Genomic DNA, 23,109 nt, shown 5'->3' with positions numbered 1-23,109 from the left:
ATGAGAAAGTATGGTCAGAAATAATATTGAGGTAAAAAGTATGTGGAGGAAGTGTAGTACATCTCTGTATTAAATGTGCTCCACCTGAAAGGAACCATTACTCAGTCATATAACAAAGAAGCTTTCAACTGTAGCATCCATGAAAGACATGTACTTATGCTGCCTGTAATGAGTCTTTTGAATTTTCCATCTGGATATCCTTTCTGTATGATTTTTTTTTTAAAAAAACCCTTTATTTCTATTGTTAGTGTGTTCACAATATAGGTGCAAGGTGGTATTTGCACCTAAACCCTTTTCAGGTCTTATTTTCTAATGTCAACTTGAGAATGGCCTATACAGAGAGTACATTCCCATTTAGTAAAACATTCATCATAGCCCTCCTAACACATAATGTATTTCTTTTAATAAATAACAAATCTATTCTGAAAGTACGAGCTTCATGTAAAAACTTGGCAGTTGCAGTTTCTTGATGGTTTTCTCAATCCTGAGCCTGTAAACCTGAAGGTACTCCTTTCTGGTTTATTTTGTAGGTGGACGATGCTGTGCCTTCTCCCCTGATGGGAAAGCCTTGGCCGTAGGGTTGAATGATGGAAGTTTTCTGGTGGTAAATGCTGACACTGTTGAAGACATGGTCTCTTTTCACCACAGAAAGGAAATGATCTCGGACATAAAGTTTTCACGAGGTATATTCAAATGATAAGGTGAAAGGACAGTGTTTCTCTTGGAGTTTGTTTTTCTCCTTTAGAAAAAGACTAAATGTTCAGACAGTAGACTGGCTTGATATGCGCTGCATACGTTTAAATACTTCACAATCCTGAATGATTGTGTGCAGCCTAGTGTAATGGGCCCACCCCTAACTGGTGTATTTGAATGCACAGCAGTAGTAAAAATACGTAACAGTAATAGTTCTAACCTGTACACCTTTAATAACCTCGGTGTCTCTTCTTTACAGAATCAGGAAAGTACCTGGCTGTGGCTTCCCACGATAATTTTGTAGATATTTACAATGTGCTTACCAGCAAAAGAGTTGGCATTTGTAAAGGTGCATCTAGCTATATCACACACATTGACTGGGACTCAAGAGGTAAAAACGTTTGACCAGAGATAGAGATGTGTAAAATGCCTGTAAAACAGAGTATCAGAAAACTGTTCTTGTACCTGTTACTAAGAAAAGCTGTAGATACTAATGCAAGGGGTTTTTCACCATCAAGCACCATATGGGTTCAGTGCAGTTCCATTTGTTGGTGGAGTACATCCTCGCTTGTAGCATTTGTACCAAGTACATGGTGCTTTGCTGTGGCAACATGTGACTACAAATGTTGCTTAGGAATATACTATTGCTTTTCTTCGCCCTGTTCTTTTTATAGTGTTGCACTGCGTGGCAGGCTTTTCCACCTTTTATGTTCAATTTCCTTTCTTCTTTGAGCATTATTGTCACAACTAATTAAGTCTAGTGGGATTGATAATGAGCCCATGCTAATAAGCCTTCCCAGACATAATATGGTACAAATTTGAAAGTGTTTTTTGCTTCCTCACGCACACATACTTGCTAATATATTGTCAGTTACATGTAGGATTATCTTCCTGGTACCACAGTATTTGTATGGGTATGGTAAACTTCGTGTTCAAGGCTGGGCCAGCGCATAGCTGGTTTTGACTTTCAGCAAAGCTGGCTTGCAAAATTGTGATGAAAATTATTAGCATACACATGTATTTATTTTACTTTCCATTATCATGGTGATGAAAATGCAAGCAAAATAATTCTAATTAGAAAAAAGGGAATTGCTGCAAGATTGTAAATGAGGAGTCTAAGATTCTTCTGAAGAGTGACTCTAAGCATCTGTTTCGCTTTTGATTTGAATAACTCTCTGGAGGATAATTCCTTAGCTTACCTCCAAAAATCTCTTCATCCAATCAAAAGAAAGTTCATAATATTCATAATAATGAATTAGATTCATAATAAACTCTTATTTCACATTCAGGAAAGTTATTGCAAGTCAATTCTGGTGCCAAAGAACAACTATTTTTTGAAGCCCCACGGGGGAAAAGACGTATTATAAGAATTGCTGAGGTACGAATTTTGTTTACTAGATTTTTGTTACTGTGAAAGGTATTTTTCTGGACTGTTTAAACTAGCATAGTTTGTCTTCCTTTTAAAATACTCTGTTTACAGTGGTTAGAATTAGAATTACTTAATCGTTCTGTAGAGTGTCTTTCCTAGCATTAGTAGATAGTAGAACCTGGAAGTCTGTTTGTATCTCGACATCTATTGTTGCTTGTTTGACAGCAATCATTTCCCGTAGCCCCCTTTCCTGAGCAGTTCCTTCTGTGCAGTCAGTGTGATACAGGTTATAAAACATCTTTTAGCCATATGACCTAGCTTTTAATGATGTTGGTTGTTTGTGACACATAATTCTTCTACAAAATCATCAGTGTTTAGCACCTCAGAAAATCTCTGAGGAGATTTCATCCAAATCATGCACTACCTTGAGAAAGTTGGAATGTTTGAAGTTTTGAGCCTTTGATGAAGATACGCAGTTTGTATCAAGAAACTGGAAACAGTGAACAGTTTCTCAAAACACTGAAAAAATTAAGTTAATGTTGAACATAGAAAAATATACACAAGAAACCTGTGTCTGATACGTATTAAGATTGCTTCTTTTGGGGAAATTTTGATTGCAGATAGAGAAGATTGAGTGGGACACCTGGACAAGTGTTCTTGGTCCTACTTTTGAAGGAATTTGGCCCATGCACAGTGATGTCACCGTTGTAAATGCAGCCAGTCTTACAAAAGATGGAACGCTGTTAGCTACAGGAGATGATTTGGGGTTTGTGAAGCTTTTTTCATATCCAGTGAAGGTAATAAGTGTGTTTATTTCTGTGCTTAGAAACTGTGCAAGGGAAGGAATTAAGGAAGGCGCTGTTTGCAAAATATCAGGCTGCTAACGCGCAAATTCTTTGTGCTACAGGGTCAACACGCAAAATTCAAGAAGTACGTGGGTCACAGCGCGCAGGTGACCAACGTGCGGTGGTTGCACAATGATTCTGTGCTGCTGACTGTAGGTGGTGCTGACACAGCTTTGATGATCTGGACCAGAGAATTTTTGGGCATTCAGGAGAGTAAGCTGGTTGACAGTGAAGAATCAGACACAGATGCGGAAGAAGACGGAGGTAAAAAGGGGTTGTATAAAACACATCTTGAATTTAGTCTTCGTTCTACAGAGAGTCACACGGGCATTTCACTTGACCTGAAAAAGAACCTTTCATGTGCTAGAGCTCAGTGTAGGGAGAGCCGGATAGGATTTATTTCCTTCTTTTTATTGGTGCAGATCATCTTGTTTTCTACTCTTCCACTACAAAACAAGGGTAGTTTGTTTTATTTTATGTTTTATTTTCCTAAGGTTATGATAGTGATGTTGCAAGAGAAAAAGCAATTGACTATACCACTAAGATCTATGCAGTAAGCATCCGAGAAATGGAAGGGACAAAACCACATCAGCAGCTGAAGGAGGTTTCGGTAGAAGAGAGGTATGTCACACAAAGGAATTTGTTTCCAAATGTACATTGCATTCTTTTGAATCTCTTTTCATTAAACTAAAATTAGTCCTTAGAAATAAGACAGGAATTTAAAAACCCACAAGATAACATTTAAAATAGTGTTCACAGGGTACAACATGTTAATGTGATAGAGAAAACTGTGTACATAAGTAATACAGCTGTGAGTGTTGTGTTTTCTTCTGTTCACACGAGCAGTTAGATTCTTTCCTGATTAATTTGTGTAGCTGTACATATGTCTGCAGGAGGGCATTTGTGACAGGGTGAACCTGTAAATACTTTGTAGTTCAGGCTTTTGGCAATTTTATCAATGAAAGATTTTTCAGTCGCTTGTAGTTGCTTCAGGGTGTTACTGTTAAAGCTGAATTTTTCCATGGCACACGCTGGCCTTTGGGTGAATTATTCTGAGTAAAATAATCTGGAAGGAGAACAGCAGTGGAGAGGACACTAAAGAAGAGAAGGAAGAGCTAAGTATACAGGGTGAGGTCTCTGAAATGCAGACCTGGGGGATTGGGTGAGTAGTAACTCTGAGTGGGGTGGGACTTCTGGGGCAGAACAGGAGTATCTCTAACCAGTAAAGTACAGTCCCTTCTGTAATCTGGAACTGTAAATCTACACTTGTGAATCCAGGTGATGACTCAACTGTGAATCCATGCAGCCTCTTTTGATAGAATTTCTTTTTCTAAGAGGTCATTCTTCTATCATGAATCTTCTTACTTGTGCCCAGCATTGGGCACTGAAAAGGAGGACAGCTGTGAGTTAACCTGCAGGAAAAATTTAAGCTTAATTGTTTTCCCTCCTTTTACCCAGAACATGTGACAGGAACAATACCAGCAGTCTACACACTCACAGCTGCAAGTAGGGATCATTTCAGCAGTTCTTCGAACAAACACGTAATTACATTGAGAAGACTAAAGTCTAAGACATCTTTTCCTGACTACTGAAAATTAGTGGCTACTTTTGAGATTTTTTTGGCTTTAAATATCCTTGGTGTCCTGATTTGCAAGAAGCAGAATGGAGTTTGTAATACTTCCTAATCTCATGCAGACCTTTGGAAAAATAAATTAGGTTGGTTTCAAAGCTCTCAAAGAATGCAGTGTTGAACACGGTGGGCAAAAAGTAATATTTAATATTTTTTTCACTGGGTATTTCAATAGGAGACCAAATATTTGGTGTGAAAAATTAGAAGAAAAATGTCGAACCCCTTTTTCATTCCAATGTTTTAACGAAAACATGCAGCAGGAAGGTTAGTGATATTTTTCAGCAAAATGTTAGACCATAACCATATCTTTTTCCCCTTCTTTTAAGGTGTTCTCTTTCCATGTTCTCATTTACTCACATAAGCTGTTTCTCCCCACATTTTTCTATAGAAAGGCATAGGGTATTATCTAGCAAACAGGAATGTTTTGAGATTGAGTTAAAAAAGGAAACAAAAAGATATTTTTCCTTTGGTCAAATACTGCTATGTTGTTATTACACATGAAATAACAAGTGTCAGTGCTACAATGGCCAGATGTTTTACACCGGAGCCCCTTGTATCTTCCAGCTGCTTTATTCTGCTTTGATGATGTAAAAGCAACCGCAGAGTGAGGTTAATTGACTGATTAAGCTGGGCTTACAGTTGTTTTGTACTAGTGAATTACCAGCAATATGAGCATAAGCATCAGTCTCTTCTGCAGCTTTTCAGCCCTGTTTTCAGTCCGGGAGTAAGAATCCCCACAGCCCCTTTGGGTCTCCAGGAAGCTTTCCTTCTCCACAGCCTCCGCCTTGGAGGAGGAGAGTCTCAGTCTGTCACGTACTGTCCAGGCTTCCTGCCTGCTGCGTCTGTCCACGTTCTCAACCCAATGCTGCACAGCCTGCCGTTGTCACTGTGGAGAAAGGCAGCCCCTGAAGTGAAGAAACACTTTGCCTTTTTCAGCCTTTTTGACAAAAAACGTCGCACCTGTAAAGTGGGACATAAGGAGACAAATGGAGCCAGCTTCCAGCCCCAACACAGGGAAAAGGTGCTTTGGGCTGTCTGACGCTACAAAGCAATGCTGGAGCTGGAAGCTCCTGCAGGGTTTCCACACTCCCCGCTCTGGTTGTAGCTGGTGGGCCTGGTAAAACAGGTAGACACCTCCTCTGCAGGGAGGTTGCCTCTGATTTCCATAGTAGTCTCTTCATAATGACTGTACATAAAAATAGCTGAAGGAATGATCTATCCCATAACAAGTTCTAGACTGAAGAGAACAAAAGGGAAGGATTTAATGTTCTCCATGTCTTTTTTTTCTTCTTACTGCCTCTTTGTAATCAACAGTTTTATACTTAATTTTCAAACAACTTAAAAATAAACCCTTGCTACTGTCCTTCCATCTTTTCTGTTGAAGAGTCACAGCTACTCTACATGGGTTTTTATGTTTTTTTTTCAATTAAAGCTACTTAATATAATCACATCTTTAATGTGTAGAATTTGCTGTTCCGACAAATTTGTCAACAGATCCCGTCCTTTTCATATATGGGTTGTTAGGCAAAGACATATTCTCTTCTTTTTCTTCATTGGGTTAATAAAAATTACCAGAATTTATAGTTAAACAGTTAGAAGCAGAAATTCTATGGTGAAATGTTGGCAAAACCACAGGTTCTGAGGGTGCTGTGCTGGGATAGGGCCTTAAGCTGTGCAAGGGCCTGGGGTTTGGATGCAGTAAGATGAGATCGATGCGTTGGCTTCTGCAGCTGTCAAGGACTACAATTTCTGGCCACAGTTGCACCAGTTGCAGTTTATGCAGAATGAAGGGTTTGTCTGACTGTATTCCAAAAGCTTCCATGAAGAAGGGAACCAAGAGCATGTGTTCCACTCTCTTTTGGGCAGGTATGTGGGAAAACTTGGTAGGCTTTTGAGGGGGAAGGTTGTCTGGAGAAAATACTCCAAATCCCAAAACTTTCCTCTTTGTGGTTGTGCGGTCTCTATGAACACCCCAAAGACTCTGTCTTTGATGGGATTTATGTGCTGTGACTACTCTGAGATTCATAACAAACTCTGAATTTTGAGGATTACATTACAAGCTGGAAAGCTGTTTAAGATAGAAGCAGTGAATTAACCACAAGACCTGAAAAATCTGCTGGTTCACTTCATTGCAAAATGCAGAGAGGTTTTAAGAAGACAGAAGTGTCCCCCTTGCTGTATTTTCTCTGTCTGTCTGAGAAAGGAAGTTTGTAAGTTATTTATATGTATAGAAACTCCACATTAAACAAAGTGAGTTGAAATTAAGAAAGGAAAAGAAAAGGGGGAAAACAAGCTTCCAGCTCAAGCAAGACACAGCAAGAGCTGGGACTGTTGCTCTGAGATGTTTCTTGAGGGCCAGGTCTTTAAGCTCACTGTGTTTCTTTCTTTAAATAGTAATATTCAGAAGGTGTATTGTTGCTTAAAAAGTTATTTTCCTGCTTATATAATGCAGATATGCTTCAAAGGTACTGTGTGGTGCCTAGGAGACATTTTGATTTAAGAACATGGCTGTTTTATTTTCCTTTTTATTATAGCTACATTTCTATCTTTTTAACTTCTGTGTTTGCTAGAATAAGCTTGCAGGTCTCCCTGCTTCTGTAATTTTAAGACCAGTACATTCGAAAAACTTAGTACATTACCTCTCTAGAAATAACGAGTCATTGTACAATTCAGGAGGTGTTTGATGTCAGAAACTGTGATTTGTCTCCTGAGAAGTTTGCAAGTGTGTGGTTGAGAGCTGATACAGGCAGTGCCGGGCTGTGAGGGGGAAAGCTTTGCAGTAAGCACCACCCTTCTGGAAGGGAATCAGCAACTCGCAGATGACTCCCCCAAAACTAAATACAAAGGCTTCCTCTGCTGTCTTTTTGCCAAAAGTAGGAAGACAGCAATTCTCATCCTGGCTCTCCCGCAGTGGGAGGATAGATTTGGTGTAATACTTGATATGGGACAACAGTGACTTTGAGCCGCTGTTGTGTGTCCTGTTGCCAGCTAGCACGTGCTCTGAGCTTAGCACAACCCAGTGAGAGGGAAAGGGAATCTCTATTACACTGGTCTGCTCGAGATCTCCTGGTTGTTGGGCCCCTAAGCAAACTGGGCAGAGAAAATTAATGATTACAAAGGAAGAAAAACTATATAGGACAAACTTAGAAATAAAATTAAAGTCCATAGCAAACATACTTTTCCTGTCTCATTTATTTACATAGTGAAATGCTTTGGAGGAACGTAGAAGTTACGTGATTGATTGTACTTGCAGCACAGGAAATAAATCAGGGTCTTGTATTTTTGCGGGAGACTCAAGGTTTCCTGTCTCTGTCAGCAATTACAGCTTTAGGATGGAAAAACACCAGGAGAGATGAGGCTGAGGAACAGTTGTAGTGTCTTGCAGTTGTATTAGCCGGTGCATTAACTCAAGATGATTAATTGACTGTTGTTTCTCTCTCCTCTCCCCAACCTTCTTGTTTTTCCTCTTCTCCCTTTCCATGTCCGTCATTCCCACCCGCCTTGCTTTCTCTCTTCCTTTCCGTTCCTCTGATTGGCATCCTCTTCTCCACGCTGCCCATCTGGCACAGGAGCGGGGTGCCAATGCGAGGGGCCGCAGGAGCAGTCTTGTGGTGCGGGGGCTCCAAAAGCAGTGCTCCCCCACCATGGGACCACTTGGTCACTGCTGGGACTGTCCCAGACAATCCAGGACAATTGTAAGCTATACTGTGTGCTACCTAGGAGTTGTGCTTACTTCCAGAAAAGGGTTCACTTTTGAATTGGGACCATTTTAACTGGCAAAGGATTTATATGCTAAGAAGTCAAACAAGCTTGCGTGAAGACTATGTTTATGTTACTAATACGAAAGGCAAAGATATATTTGCATTTTGCATTCTACTAACTGCTAATGTATAGCCTATGTTTGCAGCTTTCATTTAGTTTTGATTTGCATGACTCTACATAAACTGAAAACTCTTGTAATATACCTGGTGATGAAAAACCCTTTCAAGCAGGTTGAATGCATAGAAAACAAAAAGCAGCAGTAGCATGTTTTTCTATTTTTCTGTTTTCATGCCATACTGGCCTGTCTCACTCTCAGTGAGTTCCCTGCCTCGGAGCCTGTTCTGAATCGTGTTATTATGCATCGTTTGTAATCATATGTTCTGATAAAGATGAGAAGGTTAAGAAGTTGGATTTTCTCTCTTCAAATCGTATTTCGATTATTTATTTTTTTAAAACAACACAAGCTGAATTATGTAAGCTTTCAAAATAGCCCCCGCAAGTGGCGAGTAGCAGCCTTTGTACTGTGAACTGACTTATTAGACATATGGTTACAAAACTGGTTCATGCACTTTTACACGTGCACTTCGGTGGGGCAGTGTAAAAGCTTTGAATGTGAATCTCTGTTGTATTTATGTGTAGGTGGGAACTATTCAAAATGCATCTGGAGAAACACATCTCTCGGGTGGAGAAAATAACTTTGGGCTTATTTCAGCAGAAACCTACTGCTTCAGTCGCATCCTTGGAATATTCACTTTTACTTTCTGAACAGCATTATGTCAATTCTAAATATGTTTGGCACCATGCTGGTTTCCTCACACTTGTCTCCAAGGCTCGAACACATTATGCCTGGTATTTTCATGGTCCCTCCCAACCTGCTGAAGTCAGAGCCCCTCTCCCTTCTCCCACAGGTTGGCACAAAGCTGACCCAAGGGTCTTTTATCGGTGTAACTCTTGGTGGGTGTGGAATTGAGGGATGCCAGTACAGTCACAAGGCACAGCGCGTTACCAGTGTCCCTCGCTCTGAGCTTGAGTGCTCCCTGCCTTGAGGTTGAAGTGAAATATGCAGGTTTTCTGGAGTGTTGTTGTGTAGGTTGTAGTCCAGGATGGATCAAAAAAGCATTGTTTCTGGTATGTTTTGTTCAGCGGGGAAGGATCTGGCTACTACATTTTACCTCCAGCCCAAAAGTTCTCCACGTAATACTGTTTGAAATTTCTTACTTATAGAATGAGCAGAGCTTCAAAACATGTCAGAATTTATGTGAAGAATAACAAAACAAAAGGGAAGGAGTCTTCCTCTCGGACATGATCACAGACCCTGAGAGAAGCCTAGGGAAAGCGAGCGACTTCTAGAATATGCTCCAGTTGGGCTGATTCCCGTGCCTTGGCAGTGTTTGGAGAGCATTCTCCTGAAGTCTCGTTACCTGAGATACTCAAAGCTTTTTAGCTCCAAGACAGAAATTCAAGTTTTTCTAAAGCATGTTAAAACGTGTTCCTTGATGCTGATTTTGGCGAAGGGGGCTGAGGGATCTTCCAGCCAGCCCTGTCTGTGCAGTGCGTTACTTGTGGCAGGTCTCAGATGCAATGCCAGCCTGTTTACAGTAGGTGTTTATTTTAGTGTCTTTTTGTTAGAAAATAAAGGCCTCTACCGATTTCATTCAGAAGTGATTACCCTTCTTATTAATCTGCTTTTCTGCTTGTTTCACGTTTGGAAACTGAACTAGAATGACATGTGAACGCAATGACTATCTTCCCTGACAAAATACAGAAATGGCTATCACCACCGTACGTTCTGCAATGCCTTTGTTCTTTCTTTTCTTTTTAAAAAAGAGTGCATCAGCATACATGTCAACTGATAAATATCTCAATCATGCTTAGGGTTTTTCAGTGCTATGATTAAAAAAAATAATTTAGATTACAATTGACATTTCACTCCAGTTTTGTTTCAGTTTTGCTTTGCTCCACTGCACTAGAGTAGAATATTTTCATGCTGAATGCTATTCTTTTTTGTTGTCAAAATGCAAAGGAAAAGTAACAGCAGGAGAACACACAACTATGTATGTTGGGGTGGGAAAATTCAAGGGCATAGAATACTCAAAATCTTTTAATAGCTTCTTCCAGCTCTAGGAGTTTTGCAGCAGTTCTAGGGCGCTTGGGAGTCCCCCTTGTGTCAACTACTGAGAAGAACTTTTAAAAGCTACTTTTGCTTTTTGTCTGAAATGAGCAGTATGGATTTTTTTCAACCTTGGATTTTTAATTCTCTTGTCCAAACAAACCTACCGCTAGTGGATCGTCTTACCTCTCTTTGAGCCTTGCTTTCTCTTCTTCGGAAGACTCCTGCTCAACTTTATTTTTGTGTAGCATCTATGTTCCCTCTCCAGGTAGCAGTGATCTAAATAGACACGTTGGTCTCCCTTTTGGAGTCTCTTCAGCTTCTTTTCTGCCTGTTTCTGCCCAGCCCAGCCCATCACCTTCTTGGTGTCCCTATGTCCCTGCTCCAAACCTTGTTTGGAGTTTCTGGTCTGCTTCTTCTCTCCTTTATTTTCCACATAAACAAATCCAACTCCCCCTCCCTTATTTTGGCCCTGTTCTCTGTGGTCACATCTCTTTTCTCCCTCAAGGTGTTTCCCCCTTCCCTTACATATGTAAGCATATCATCAAGATAATAATCAGTAACAGAAATTTATTTTCTGTATTCACAGTATCTAAAGAACTGAAAAGCCCTCTAATGTCTGACTGTGTCTTGTCTTTCCCGGAACTCATTCATCTGATAACGTAATATAAGCACATTTATTTTAAATTACTGGAAAGAAACTGTTAATGCTTGTATTATGTTTTAACTTGCTTTCCTTTGGAGGCAGGGAATTGTCAAGTAAGTACTACCACACAGCACATAGCAAACGCACAGATTGCTGTGAATGTACAATGCAGATTGCTTAGGTCAAAAAGGGTAAATATATGTCACTTGCTACAGTGCAGATTTCTTGTCTTGACACTGCCATCTTATGCATCATAACAAATTAGGTGTAGTCTCAGACTCATTAAAAATGAAATGACTTCTTAAAATGTTAAATATTTGATGCTGCTTTACATGTGTTTTATAAAGAAGGCAATGAATGCATACGTGTGTGTATATATGTACATGTATATATGAATGCACACAACATTGGTGTTTGTGTGTGCTGTGAAAAGATATATATAAAAGTGTATGTGTGTGTATGTATGTTTCCAAATTAAATCTCATGCTTACAATCTAGTGACAATCGATCATCTCATAGTGGTAGTGTTCTCTTGCTTTCATAAAAACAATTGTCTTGCTCTTGTCATAAACTTCAACCGATACTCCTAGGTAAAGAAACGTAAAAACAATCCATTTGAAAAGTACACTAAAACAGAAAAAAGAGCAAGAAGCATACAAGAAAATGATTATTATTTTCGTAAGTGCTGATTCAGAGGCCTTAGTAAATCTGGGCTGAAATGGCTTTTGCTGTTCTAGCATCACGTAATGATTTTATTTTGTAAGAGAATTACATTTTGTAATAATTATTCTGCACCCCTTCGCTACTGGCACCACGCTGCTATTCGGTCCCGTTACCACTGGCAGTTTTGTAACGTGACTTGATTGACCACTTCCAGAGAAAATAAAGGTACTTGTTTCCCTGTGAACAAAACAGTACAAGCTGTCCTCGTGAGTAAGTTGGCCTGGCAAGGACAGTTATGAGGCTGAACTGCAGGCTGAGCTAGGAGAGAGAACAAGCATCCATTGTGTGAAATTCTCCCCAGTGCTCCTGAGGCTGTGAAGTTTCTACCAGCTTCCACCCCTGCCGGGCACCTGCGAGTAACCAAATGCGTGGGCTCACGTTCTCCTCCAGGATAAAGCATGGATGGAGCTTCCTGTTCTCCCTCCATCCCACAGGGTTTCCAGCTCAGCGGATCCCCAGGGATGCCAGGGCGTGACGTTTCCCAATTTGTAGACTGGTGCACTCTTTAATTTCTGTTTTAGTTCTCGCTGGCATGCCTCAGTAGCATGGTTTGTGCCACAGAGTGATGGCTGATGGACTCTGAAAGTGCTTGTGCATGAGTAGAGTGGTCAGAAGTGCACCTAAACTCTATTAAGTTTCTTACTTGGCTTTGTTTGCTGCTTACAAGGGGATCAAGGTAACTCTTTCACTCTTTCAATGTCACAAGATCACCTGCTAATGTACTTTTTTGGTACTCAGTGGGTTTGCTTGTTTGCTTGAGACGTGGGCTAGTTTGTTTACCTCCTGCTTTGTTCTGCCTTTTTTTAGAGCTCAAGTTTTGTGCTGCTTACTCCTGCACTAGGTGTTCCATGTAGCATGGAGTGTTCTAGCTGTGTGTTTTGTCAATTGTTGCCATTAATTCCTTCCATAAAAAATACAACTCCAGAAAAAGCAGCTCCCTCTTAGCAAAAGGGGCTTCATTCTTCTGCAATTAATTTTTGCAAAACAGGCATTAATGGTCTAAGGACAAGAACTCTCTAATTTTCACAGCATATTTAATGTATATGAAGTTTGCACCTTTTTGAAATCTTAAACTGGGGAAATGCTTTCCAGATGTGTTTATTAAATAAATTGAGGACAGGCGTTGTGGATTTTTTGCCTCTAGAACCCTACTGGTGTTTAACCCCACCTCCAGAACTTGCAGGTGGAATTTCAAGGCATGTAGTAGGTGGGGTTTGGTTATTAACAGCAGCCAAGTGAGGTTCTGAAGCCAGCATTTACTTAGAAAATAGGTTAAAAGATGATGAAACCTAATAAAGATTCTTGGCCCGATTGCTCTGGGCTCATTTCTCCCGTGAGCCAGTGCAACTTTTCTGGCTCTGCTGTTCACAGGGTCAGAATTAGCCCTCGTGGGTTCCCGTTAAGAGAAAGGAAGAAGCGTGATGCTCAAATTAACACACTGGTCATCCAAAGTGGAGCCCGTGCAGCAGGCATTTGATTTTGGAAAGTCAAGAACTTCTAGAGGCTGAGCTGCCTCTACTCCTGTTAGGTTTGTGCCGCTGCTTTTTTCTCAGAAGGATCGGTGGTAGCAGGAAAGGTTACCTGTCTTGAAGGAACATTTGCGCTCAAATATTGTTTCAGTCCGTGTACTGCATTTGTCTTTTGAGCTACTTTTACTAACTGTAATTCTATAAAAATGCTTTGCTGGCCTTAGCGTCTGTTAAATTCACATGGATGAGTGACTTGTATGTTTTTAAAAGTAATCATTTTATGAAAAAAAATATGATTTTTGAGGAGATGTTAACAAAGCCTCATCAAGGTTTTGTGATGAAGTTTCTTAGAAGCAGCAATGGTTGGGAAAGGTCAGCTGCCAGCTGTAGAAAATCTTCTATGTCGTTTCTGAAAGCAACTGTTTACTCTCATTTACTATACAAGGATTTTCCCCATGGATTTAAATCATTATATTGTGTGTGTTTTTTTAACTGGAGTAAGGTGGTCTGTTCTGTCACTCATCCACAAAATCTACTTCAATGTTATTTCTGCTCTTTCCATCCAGATGCCTGTGATTTCAGTCAGTTTATTGTACAACTGAAAAAATCTAGGCATTCAGCTCACTGAGTTGTAGTTGGCTGTTTCTGCTCACACACAAAACATACGCTGTGGTTGTGAACATTTCATTTTGCTTTCCAACATACTGATTGTTGTCCTTTAAATGTTTGTTTCAGGCCACCAGTTAGCAGAGCTGCTCCTCAACCTGAGAAGCTGCAAAAGAACAATATCAACAAAAAAAAGAAACTGGTTGAGGTCAGGCTTAATACTTTTCCATTTGCTTTAGAAATAATAGGGGCAGGGTGAGATTTGAGCCCTGTTTAGAGGACAGCTGAAGTCATATGTAGGTAGAAGAGAAGAGAGAGAAATTTCTGGAAAATGCTTTCAAGCTCTGGTGGCAAATGCCAGGAGATGTGACAGACAGCACCTTCTGTCAGAAGGAACCTCAGGTTCAGGCTGTTAAAGCTTACCTACAATACCAGCTCTCCAAATCCCAAATTTGTCTCTTAATTTGAAGAGCAGGTAGAGCCAAAGAGGGTGTGTGTCCCCAGCAGAACCCACACGCACCACCTGACCCTGAGGACAATCCAGCCAGAACCAGCACTTTGACACAGGAAAAATCACATGCGGGGTTTTGAGTGATGAAATTTGCTCATTTTCTTGGCAAGATACTTTCCCCCCAAACCATAGGGCCCTCCCAAACAATTTCTTTGAATTTCCATATAATACACTGAACAAGGATTTGTGTGGACAGGTTTCAACAATTGCTTGGTCTGTCAGTGTAATTCAAATTGTTCCAAGCAAGCTGTAATTTTGTTTGGGACAGATTCGTTAAGTCTGTCTTCTGAGCTAGGAAAGCAACTTGGACAACAATCTGTTAACAATCACTGTTCTTCTGGAGGAAATTTCCTTGGTGGTTGCCTGTTGTAAGCTGAAATTATACGTGTAATTAATGTTTTAATTGTTGAGTTACTTATAGACTGCCTTTGCTTCTTATAAGGACTTTAAGGTCTGAATTTGGTCTCTTGAAATTTGGTAGTTTATGAGAATGATTTTTGAAGACTTGAAGTAAAGATATTTGCAAATATTGGATACCCTATAGAGCTGTTAAACTGTGATGGGAAGATTAATAAAATTGGGAGCTTTTTAAAAATTGTATATATTTGGAATGGAAGTTCACAGAAACAAAACAGTTACAGCTGCCTGAATTATTACAGGAAGAATGATACAAATGCAGTGCCTTAGCTGACTAATGGAAGCATTGTAGATAGTCTGTGAGAATGTCATGGCTTGATAAATTTGCAGAAGAGGAGGGACAACTGATTAATTGTTGTTTAATTATTCTATTCCCTCTACAAGACATTTGTAGCTTTTGTCATTACTTTAGAACTGCACTTAGGTGATCCAAACTCAGTAATCTCCTTGTTTCTTCTTCAGTTTCAGTGTTACTCTTCATTTTTTGTTTTTCTTGCCCAGGAGCTGGCTTTAGACCATGTTTTTGGATACAGAGGATTTGATTGTCGGAACAACCTGCATTATCTAAATGATGGTGCTGATATTATTTTCCACACCGCTGCAGCAGGCATAGTTCAAAATCTTTCTACCGGTAATTCAACTTGAAACCTTACTTTGAGATAAAAAAATATACTGTACAAGTAAAATATTTCTGATCAAAAGTCTGAACTTTTTAATGTTCCTGTAACTTTCTCACATTTTGCACCTTGATAAATAATGCAAAAAATAATGAGATGGCTGTTAGGTTGGCAATTTCTCCTGCTCAGGTCATCCTGCAGAGCCATGCTCTTCCTTTCAGTAGGTATGAGATTTTGCTGGGAGGTGTGATAAAAACCTGTTCTGTTTCTTGCTTTTTCCTGCAGTCACAGGAGGCTACAGGATGATTCTTGGGCTGGTTCCTGGTTCCCTGGACATAGCTAGTTCACCAAATACTGCTTTTATACTTACATACGTATATATTATGTGTGTGTGTGTGTGTGTTTCTGTTTGTCTGTGTTTCTGTTTGTCTGTGTGTGAGTGGTTATGTTCCTGGTGTATTTGGTAGTGGTGCCCAGGAGTGAGCACAGGGCAGCTGTTGCCAGTGATTGCCTGAGCCCATCCAGCCCCAGGAGAGCAAGGCACAAGTGTAGCAACAAGCTGCTTGAATATTCTTTGCTTCAGTGGTGGTTTCTTTCCTTGATAATGGTTGTGAATAAAACCATGTTTGAATTTTATTAGGTAGTCAGAGTTTCTACCTGGAGCATACTGATGACATTCTCTGCCTAACTGTGAATCAGCACCCAAAGTATAAAAATATTGTGGCTACCAGCCAGATCGGTAGGTGACTCTCCATATAACAAAGTTTTCCTCCAAAATTGTCAGGGGCACTGATTTTATTTTGGGCTTTTCTATGTAGGAATTTTACCAGGACATGCCAGTGTTGCTGTCCTCGATTTTTTTTCTTTAATTTTAAAAGAAGTAATAATCTTTAGGATATTCATATGATTTCAATTTCATCTTTGATTGTGAGTCATTGGATTTTAGAGTTAATTGTTGTAGAACCGCATTTCAGAAAGCAAATTTTGATCAACTGTGCTAAATCATCTCATTAATCTGTAATCAGGAGATTTATAGAATTCCCTCTTCCCCTCCTGTGTTCAAGGCTCTTGGTTAGGAGTAAAATGTTCGGGAGTGAAAATAAAGCAATGAAAATTTCCTGTGTAGAACTACAAAAGCTACACGGAAAAAGGAAAGAAATAGAGAGAAATCACAACAGAAGTCACAAGATGTGTAAGGGGCCAGCTGTGAAACCAGATGTATTTTTTTAACATTTATGTGGAGGGTCCTGTTAGATTCCCACATGCCTTCTACAGGAGTAAACATGGCATGGGAAGTGCCATGATCGTTTGTCCCGAGCCTCGAGAAGAATCTCTTGCCTTTTAACTCAAACCAGCTTAACAGTGGAGCAATGGTGTCGTTCTAACCCACATCATTCTGGAAGGAGACTCGAGGCCCTAACTTCTGTAAGGGGCAGGGAGGTGGTGGTAGGTGAGCACCTCAACAAACCACCTTTGTCACTGGTACCGAGGGCTGTCGTTTCCATCACTGTGCTGAGGGAGCACAGAAATGTCTGTGTGTGCTGCCAGAGCTCTAGCTCAAAATGCTGATTTCTATGACACGGAAAAGGCGACTGTTAAAGGCCCCTTTTCTAGTCTGTCGGTAGGAGCCCGTGAAATCAGTGTTTCTGATATTGGTTGATGTCCCCATGTGTTGCCTGATCTAGTCGAGAGGTGGCGTCCCTGGCAGCAGGGAGGCTGGATTAAAATGATCTCTAAGGTCCCTTCCAGCTTAGGCCATTCTATGATCTATGATATGTTTCTATAAATGGTAGATTTGTTTCACTTTTAAATGTGATGATTTTTAAAAACTGCATGTCTTCAGCATTTCCTTTAAATACCATTTTAAAAACACAAAGGTACTAAATATTGTTGCGATATTTGTGTATAAAAACCAGTATACCCAAAAGAGTTCAACAATATTCCTGCTTATTTGTTTTGTTGATTTGATCCATATCCATTTTCAAAATTTTAATTTTTTTTTTCCTTCTGGTGCTGATGCTGGCACTTCAGCATTAGAAACGTGACTTATTTCACCTATTGTTTTCCCTTGGTGCTTCCTCATTTGCCATTGCTCTCACAATGCAGGTGATATGACAGAATTTCCAGGTAAGGCTGATTTGTTTGTGAATTTTAGTCAGCAGCGTTATGTAAAAGTTTCATGTTACCTCGTTGTATCTGTGTGAATCACGGATACAAGTGAAACATCCACAGTTTCTTTTGCATGAGGTTCTTCATAAATGTTATGTTGTTCTTTTAGAATTTGTCTTACTTCATGAAATACAATGATTTATCCCTGTGTTTTGCAAGCAATTTTGATTTTTTTATTGTTTGAGTAATGTTAATCTTAAACCAAACCAAAACCCCACAACTTGTAAGTGTCTGTTCAGGTTGAATGTTCTTGAAAAAAAAATGCATTTTGCACTGAAGATTTCCAGATGCTGAATTAATTCTTTCTTAATACATTTTCTTGCACATAGGTACAACTCCCACAATTCACATATGGGATGCTATGAGTAAGCAAACGATTTCAATGCTGCGGTGCTTCCATACCAAAGGAGTCAACTATGTCAACTTCAGCGCAACTGGCAAACTTCTGGTTTCGGTGGGAGTTGATCCAGAACATACTATCACAGTGTGGAGGTGGCAAGAAGGTAACTTCGGGGAAAACATGTTCCTTCATCCTAAAGGAACCGAGTACAGCTATTTGCTTTTCCTTTCAAGTCTTTTCTGTACTTACTCTGAGTGTTGTGGCTCCCTAATCTGTAAAACCATTTAAAGGAGATAGCAAAGCGCAAGTCAAAGTAAGTAAGAATGTTGTTTAATATAAAAATCCATGCAATTAAGAAAAATATTTTCTTTTTCTTCCTAAAATATATGAACTTGAAATCCTCTGCCATAGATGAGCCTTTGGAAAGTAATTTCCAGCAAGGCATCATCATCTTCAGCAACAGCAAAGGGGAGAGGAGAAGTGTCTCTGCTCATTAGATGTGTCTCTGTGTTTCACTGGTGATATTCAAAATCTGTATGTTGTTCTTTCACTGACCAAGGAGACAAATCATGCTATGAAGACCTAAATCTGCATTTCCTAAAGCTGTCAGATGCTGTGGAATAACCAGGGACCTTACAGGTTGCATGACTTAAGATGTTTTATACACTAAATAATGTTGGGATTTGCTTAGCTTTAAGCATCAGGAACACAGTTTTCTAATCCAATACCAGGTGAATTTGTTTTATAATATTGTATCAGAGCTTAATTTTGCAGGTAAATTTGACTTTCTTTTATCCTTTCCTAATTAAAACAGGGGCTAAAGTTGCTAGCAGAGGAGGACACCTGGAGAGGATATTCGTTGTAGAGTTCCGCCCAGATTCAGACACTCAGTTTGTGTCTGTTGGAGTAAAACACATGAAGTTCTGGACATTAGCTGGTGGTGCTTTGCTTTATAAGAAAGGAGTCATTGGTTCCATGGAAGATGCCAAAATGCAAACCATGCTTTCTGTTGCCTTCGGAGCAGTAAGTTCAAATTACTTGCCGTGAAATTTTATAATGCTTTGTTATTAGAAGTGCCAGTGTCAAAGGCCTTTGATGAAATCCAGCACAGTGTGAGCAGTGCAAGACCATGGGCCTCTTGCTTAGCAGTTGAACTTTTAAATTAAAATTTGTATGCCTTTAGATCCTCATGTGAGTTTTCTAAGCAGAGTTGTGTTTCTCTGGTAGTGAACAGGTTTTATTAATGTCTGTGCATGCCTACAGTATCAGCCACCATGAGTTTTAATTTTTTACTTTGCTGGTTATTTAGCACTTCACTGGTTAACTTAGAAGAATGTAATATTGTTATTTTGTGTTTAGGATCTGCAACCTTTTCTTCTGCCAAGAGTATTTGGTATGACATGCTGACAATGAGAGTAGATAAGAGGCTCCCGTGTCATCATTAAGGAGTCACAGCAAATTTAGACTTCATAGTTAAGGAAAACAATGCATATTAACAAGGAAAAAAGCAGTGTTAGCATGATGCTAAGGTCTGAAATAGCTTCTGTTTCCTCCAGAAACCCCATATAAATTACATTTGCAAAAGTTAAGTGTAAATTATGCAAATAACCAATTCAAAGAAATCCTTTGCTCCTAATTACCCACCCTGGACTACAGTACTAATGTGTGAAACTGGGCTCCCAAATCCTCATTCTTGTGCCCCAAAAGTACTTTGGTAACAAAGTGACTTTGTTGTCAAGAATTCCTTAACACTAAATGTTTCTTTCTATTCTGATGGCATTATTCCAATATCAAATAGGAGTAATGGGGTGGACACTAAAGACCCCAAAAGTGATTTAAAGAAACAAACAGAATGTAATATTAGAACAAGCAAATTGCTAGTCCGTACTTTCCAAGTAGAAACAGTCCAACAGACAATTTCTTTTCTGAATTAAGAAAGCTAATGTCCTGTGAGGGGCACCTTCAGAAGCAGCGGATGAGCTCTGCTTCATTAGCATGTGTCATTCATGCAGGATGTTTTTCTCTTCCTCAAGTATGTGTCGTTGAGTCCCACTGGAAGCATGAGTGCATACCGCAGGAGAAGCAGGAGGGGATTGCTCTTAATAGACTAGGAGCTGTGCACGTACCCTCTGCTGCTGCGTGTATCCATGGTGCATCCAGGTCCATCTAGTGCCAAAGGCATGGAGTTGTGCTGGGATACAGCCACACTAAATTCTTGTCTCAAACGGCAGAAAGTTGTTCTGGGGCTTCTTTCCCCCACTTCCTTCAACAGACACCACTACTGTTTCCTGCAGAACATGAGCTTTTCCTCTGAACTGTTATCAAAAACCCCAGTGGTTCACTCACAGTTTTTCCTAATACTATTTCAGGATCAGTGGACTTCAAGGTCAGGCCACCTTTAGTTCTTTAGGTGAGCTTTGCCATTTAACAGAGCACATGACGAAAGAGCATTTGCAGTGCAGAACACTCGTCACTTTTTCCTGTTCCTCAGGGAGTCTGGGACCAGTTTGCTCCATGCAGGGGTTCCGTGGCTTTTATAAGAAATTCTGCCATTGCTGCAGTGCATAAAGTAGGTAACAGGTTGAATTAGTTTGGCATTTAGGTTTAAACACTTTATTTTCAATGTCTTGAAGCTGCTGCTTGCCAGTCACCTCTACTGATTCTCACTGACACATACTCCAAGAAGAAAAAAACGTCAATCAGAATTCAGTAGTGGTAACCTGCTGTCCGACTCGCCAGTGGGAGACACAACATAGCACATGCGTAGCATGAGAGCTACACACAGCTGAAAGATCTCAGGATGAGATGTACGAGGTCAAAGTGCCCTACGCATACGATTTATAATATCTCAAAGCAACACCTTTAGCATGCAGTCATTAAACTCGTTCTCTCGGTGCAGATGGTTTTAATTCCCACATTAATTGCATAGTTGACTTTTCTCAGGCAATTCAGTAGATAAAAGAATTTTAATTCAAGCTGACCAGAATTGCTAAGGTATTTATCACATCAGAGATTGCTGCTGTTTGTTGCAGAATAACCTGACGTTTACTGGTGCCATAAATGGAGACGTCTACGTCTGGAAGGATCATTTTCTGATTAGACTCGTGGCAAAAGCTCACACAGGACCAGTCTTCACAATGTACACAACTCTTCGAGACGGGCTCATTGTTACAGGAGGGAAGGAAAGACCGTAAGACACATCATCTTCCTAAAGTGCACAACTGCTATCTGTCTCATAGATTGTTTTTTTGTTTATTTATCCAATACCCTAGTCGTATGTGATCCTTGCCAGGGATAAATGTTGTAGCGTTTTCTATCTAAACTTTATGTAACATGCTCAGGTGTCTTAGTAAATAAAGGACTAATAATTAGGACACTCCAGGGCCACAGTAATGCACGTTATGCACAAAGGACATACTAAATCTTGAATTAGCAATTGATATGAGCACCTGCATAAGCTCCTTGTTGCCTGAGCTCCTGCCAGACTGCCATAAGTAGGTTTTTCTTAATTTTTTTAATTCTGTCAAATTACTGGCAACATCTCCCAGTGGAGACTCTGATTAGGAAGTTCTTTGATTTACTAGAAGGAACATATTTTCCAAGCTGGTCTTGGCAATAGGAATTTTAGACTGAGTGACAAAAGAACAAATGTTTTTTTACAATTTAGGCATGACGCTATTTAAAACATGAAGTGTGATAGCATTTAAATTTGTATTATTTACTTTCTGTTGTAGAATAGCAAGATGTCTCTGTACAGTAGAAGGTGATTCAATATATACTTCACTATTTAATCAGAAAAATACTGATGGGATTTACATATGGGATTTGTTGTAGCCTGTGCAGAAGGAGACATCCGGGTGTAACACAACACGCTTCTTTTCAGCACTAAAGAAGGAGGAGCTGTAAAGCTGTGGGACCAAGAGATGAAACGGTGCCGAGCGTTTCAGCTTGAGACCGGTCAGCTCATCGAATGTGTGCGCTCCGTCTGCAGAGGAAAAGTGAGTGAGCTGACGCAGCAGGTATTGCGCTTTGGCAGCAGCTCTGCGTGAGGTTTCTGGCAGAGGTTGGGTGAGAGACAAAGAGGAGATGGCTTTTGTGAGCTTGTGGGAGGAGGATCTGTCTGCCTACCTAGAAGACAGTATGGCTAGAGTAGAAGCAAGGTGCTCTTTAGCCTAAAACCTTGGTTTATTTTTTTTACTCTATTTTTTTACTATATTTTACTATATTTTTTTACTGTATTTAGTTACTTCAGAGGTATGACAATCTTTTTTTGTTGTTTTTTCCTACCAACAGGGGAAAATTTTAGTGGGAACGAAAGATGGCGAAATCCTTGAAGTAGGAGAAAAAAATGCTGCTTCAAACTTGTTGATCGATTGTCACATGGAAGGGGAAATCTGGGGCTTAGCAACTCACCCCTCAAAAGACATATTTATCTCTGCAAGTAATGATGGGACAGCAAGAATCTGGGACCTGTCTGACAAAGTGAGTATCACTAAATTTAGAAGTATACAATTAAAAAGGATCGCATTTTACAACCATGCGTTTTTCCAAGTGTACAACATGCAAAGTACATTTGCATCTTTCAGCAGCCATGTAGAGAGAGCAGGGTTTCTCTTTTTTTTTTTCCTGCTTCATGGTGATGTGAAAAGGCAGAAGTTCTTGGTGAGGTTGTGTGCTTAAGCACTTGTGCTGGTGGAGCATCTTTTGCCGTGCACTGCTTCTTTTGTTTGAAAAGTACAGGCTGGTGTGGATTAAGGAAGCATTTTAATTCTGTACTGACTCACTGGGTGACACAGATTGTCCTGTTGTCAACTAATGCACAGACTCTAAGCCTGCGCTGTATGGTTCCCTCTTCTCTTTAGAACCTTTCTTTAGGATTTTGGGTTTTCCCCCCAAGTCAAATTGCATTAACAACCACCATTCAAAAAAAACAACAAATAAACAAAACATTTTTAAAAAATAACAGAAGGAGGTTTGCTTACGCTAGCCTTCATAGACCTGTGCTAACAGGGGTAATTTTTAATATGGAAAATGAATAAATGGTCAATACAATCAGATAAATGAAGATGCAAGAGCATTCTAGTATTTTGTCATCACATGGCAAATCAAATGGAAAAAACCCCTGCCCTGCTCAGCAGTTGTAGAAACTATCAAAATGGCTTCCTAAACAAAACAGGAAAATTTTCAGCCTCTTTTGCTAAA

The 23,109-nt window shown here is 39.9% G+C and overlaps 1 protein-coding gene across 1 annotated transcript in view; it reads left to right on the top strand.

Annotated features, from left to right (window-relative positions):
• Positions 1 to 22,389, top strand: part of LOC104273387 (echinoderm microtubule-associated protein-like 6) — a gene marked incomplete at both ends in the record, with an annotated part of 59,949 nt that extends 37,560 nt beyond the window's left edge. Inside the window, 16 exons of the mRNA XM_009868714.1 lie at positions 531 to 683; positions 953 to 1,084; positions 1,983 to 2,071; positions 2,683 to 2,859; positions 2,970 to 3,171; positions 3,402 to 3,528; positions 11,154 to 11,168; positions 12,446 to 12,454; positions 13,983 to 14,061; positions 15,283 to 15,412; positions 16,039 to 16,137; positions 17,897 to 18,070; positions 18,722 to 18,930; positions 20,940 to 21,097; positions 21,791 to 21,905; positions 22,201 to 22,389. Of these exons, the coding sequence (XP_009867016.1) occupies positions 531 to 683; positions 953 to 1,084; positions 1,983 to 2,071; positions 2,683 to 2,859; positions 2,970 to 3,171; positions 3,402 to 3,528; positions 11,154 to 11,168; positions 12,446 to 12,454; positions 13,983 to 14,061; positions 15,283 to 15,412; positions 16,039 to 16,137; positions 17,897 to 18,070; positions 18,722 to 18,930; positions 20,940 to 21,097; positions 21,791 to 21,905; positions 22,201 to 22,389 (2,057 nt within the window). The remainder of the gene's footprint in view (positions 1 to 530; positions 684 to 952; positions 1,085 to 1,982; positions 2,072 to 2,682; positions 2,860 to 2,969; positions 3,172 to 3,401; positions 3,529 to 11,153; positions 11,169 to 12,445; positions 12,455 to 13,982; positions 14,062 to 15,282; positions 15,413 to 16,038; positions 16,138 to 17,896; positions 18,071 to 18,721; positions 18,931 to 20,939; positions 21,098 to 21,790; positions 21,906 to 22,200) is intronic.
• Positions 22,390 to 23,109: the final 720 nt, after the last annotated feature.

The sequence above is a fragment of the Apaloderma vittatum genome, unplaced genomic scaffold, assembly GCF_000703405.1.
Source record: "Apaloderma vittatum isolate BGI_N311 unplaced genomic scaffold, ASM70340v1 scaffold9874, whole genome shotgun sequence".
NCBI classification, from domain to species: Eukaryota; Metazoa; Chordata; class Aves; order Trogoniformes; family Trogonidae; genus Apaloderma; species Apaloderma vittatum.
Note: the sequence above shows the minus strand (reverse complement) of the source record. Positions and strands in the feature narration are given on the sequence as shown.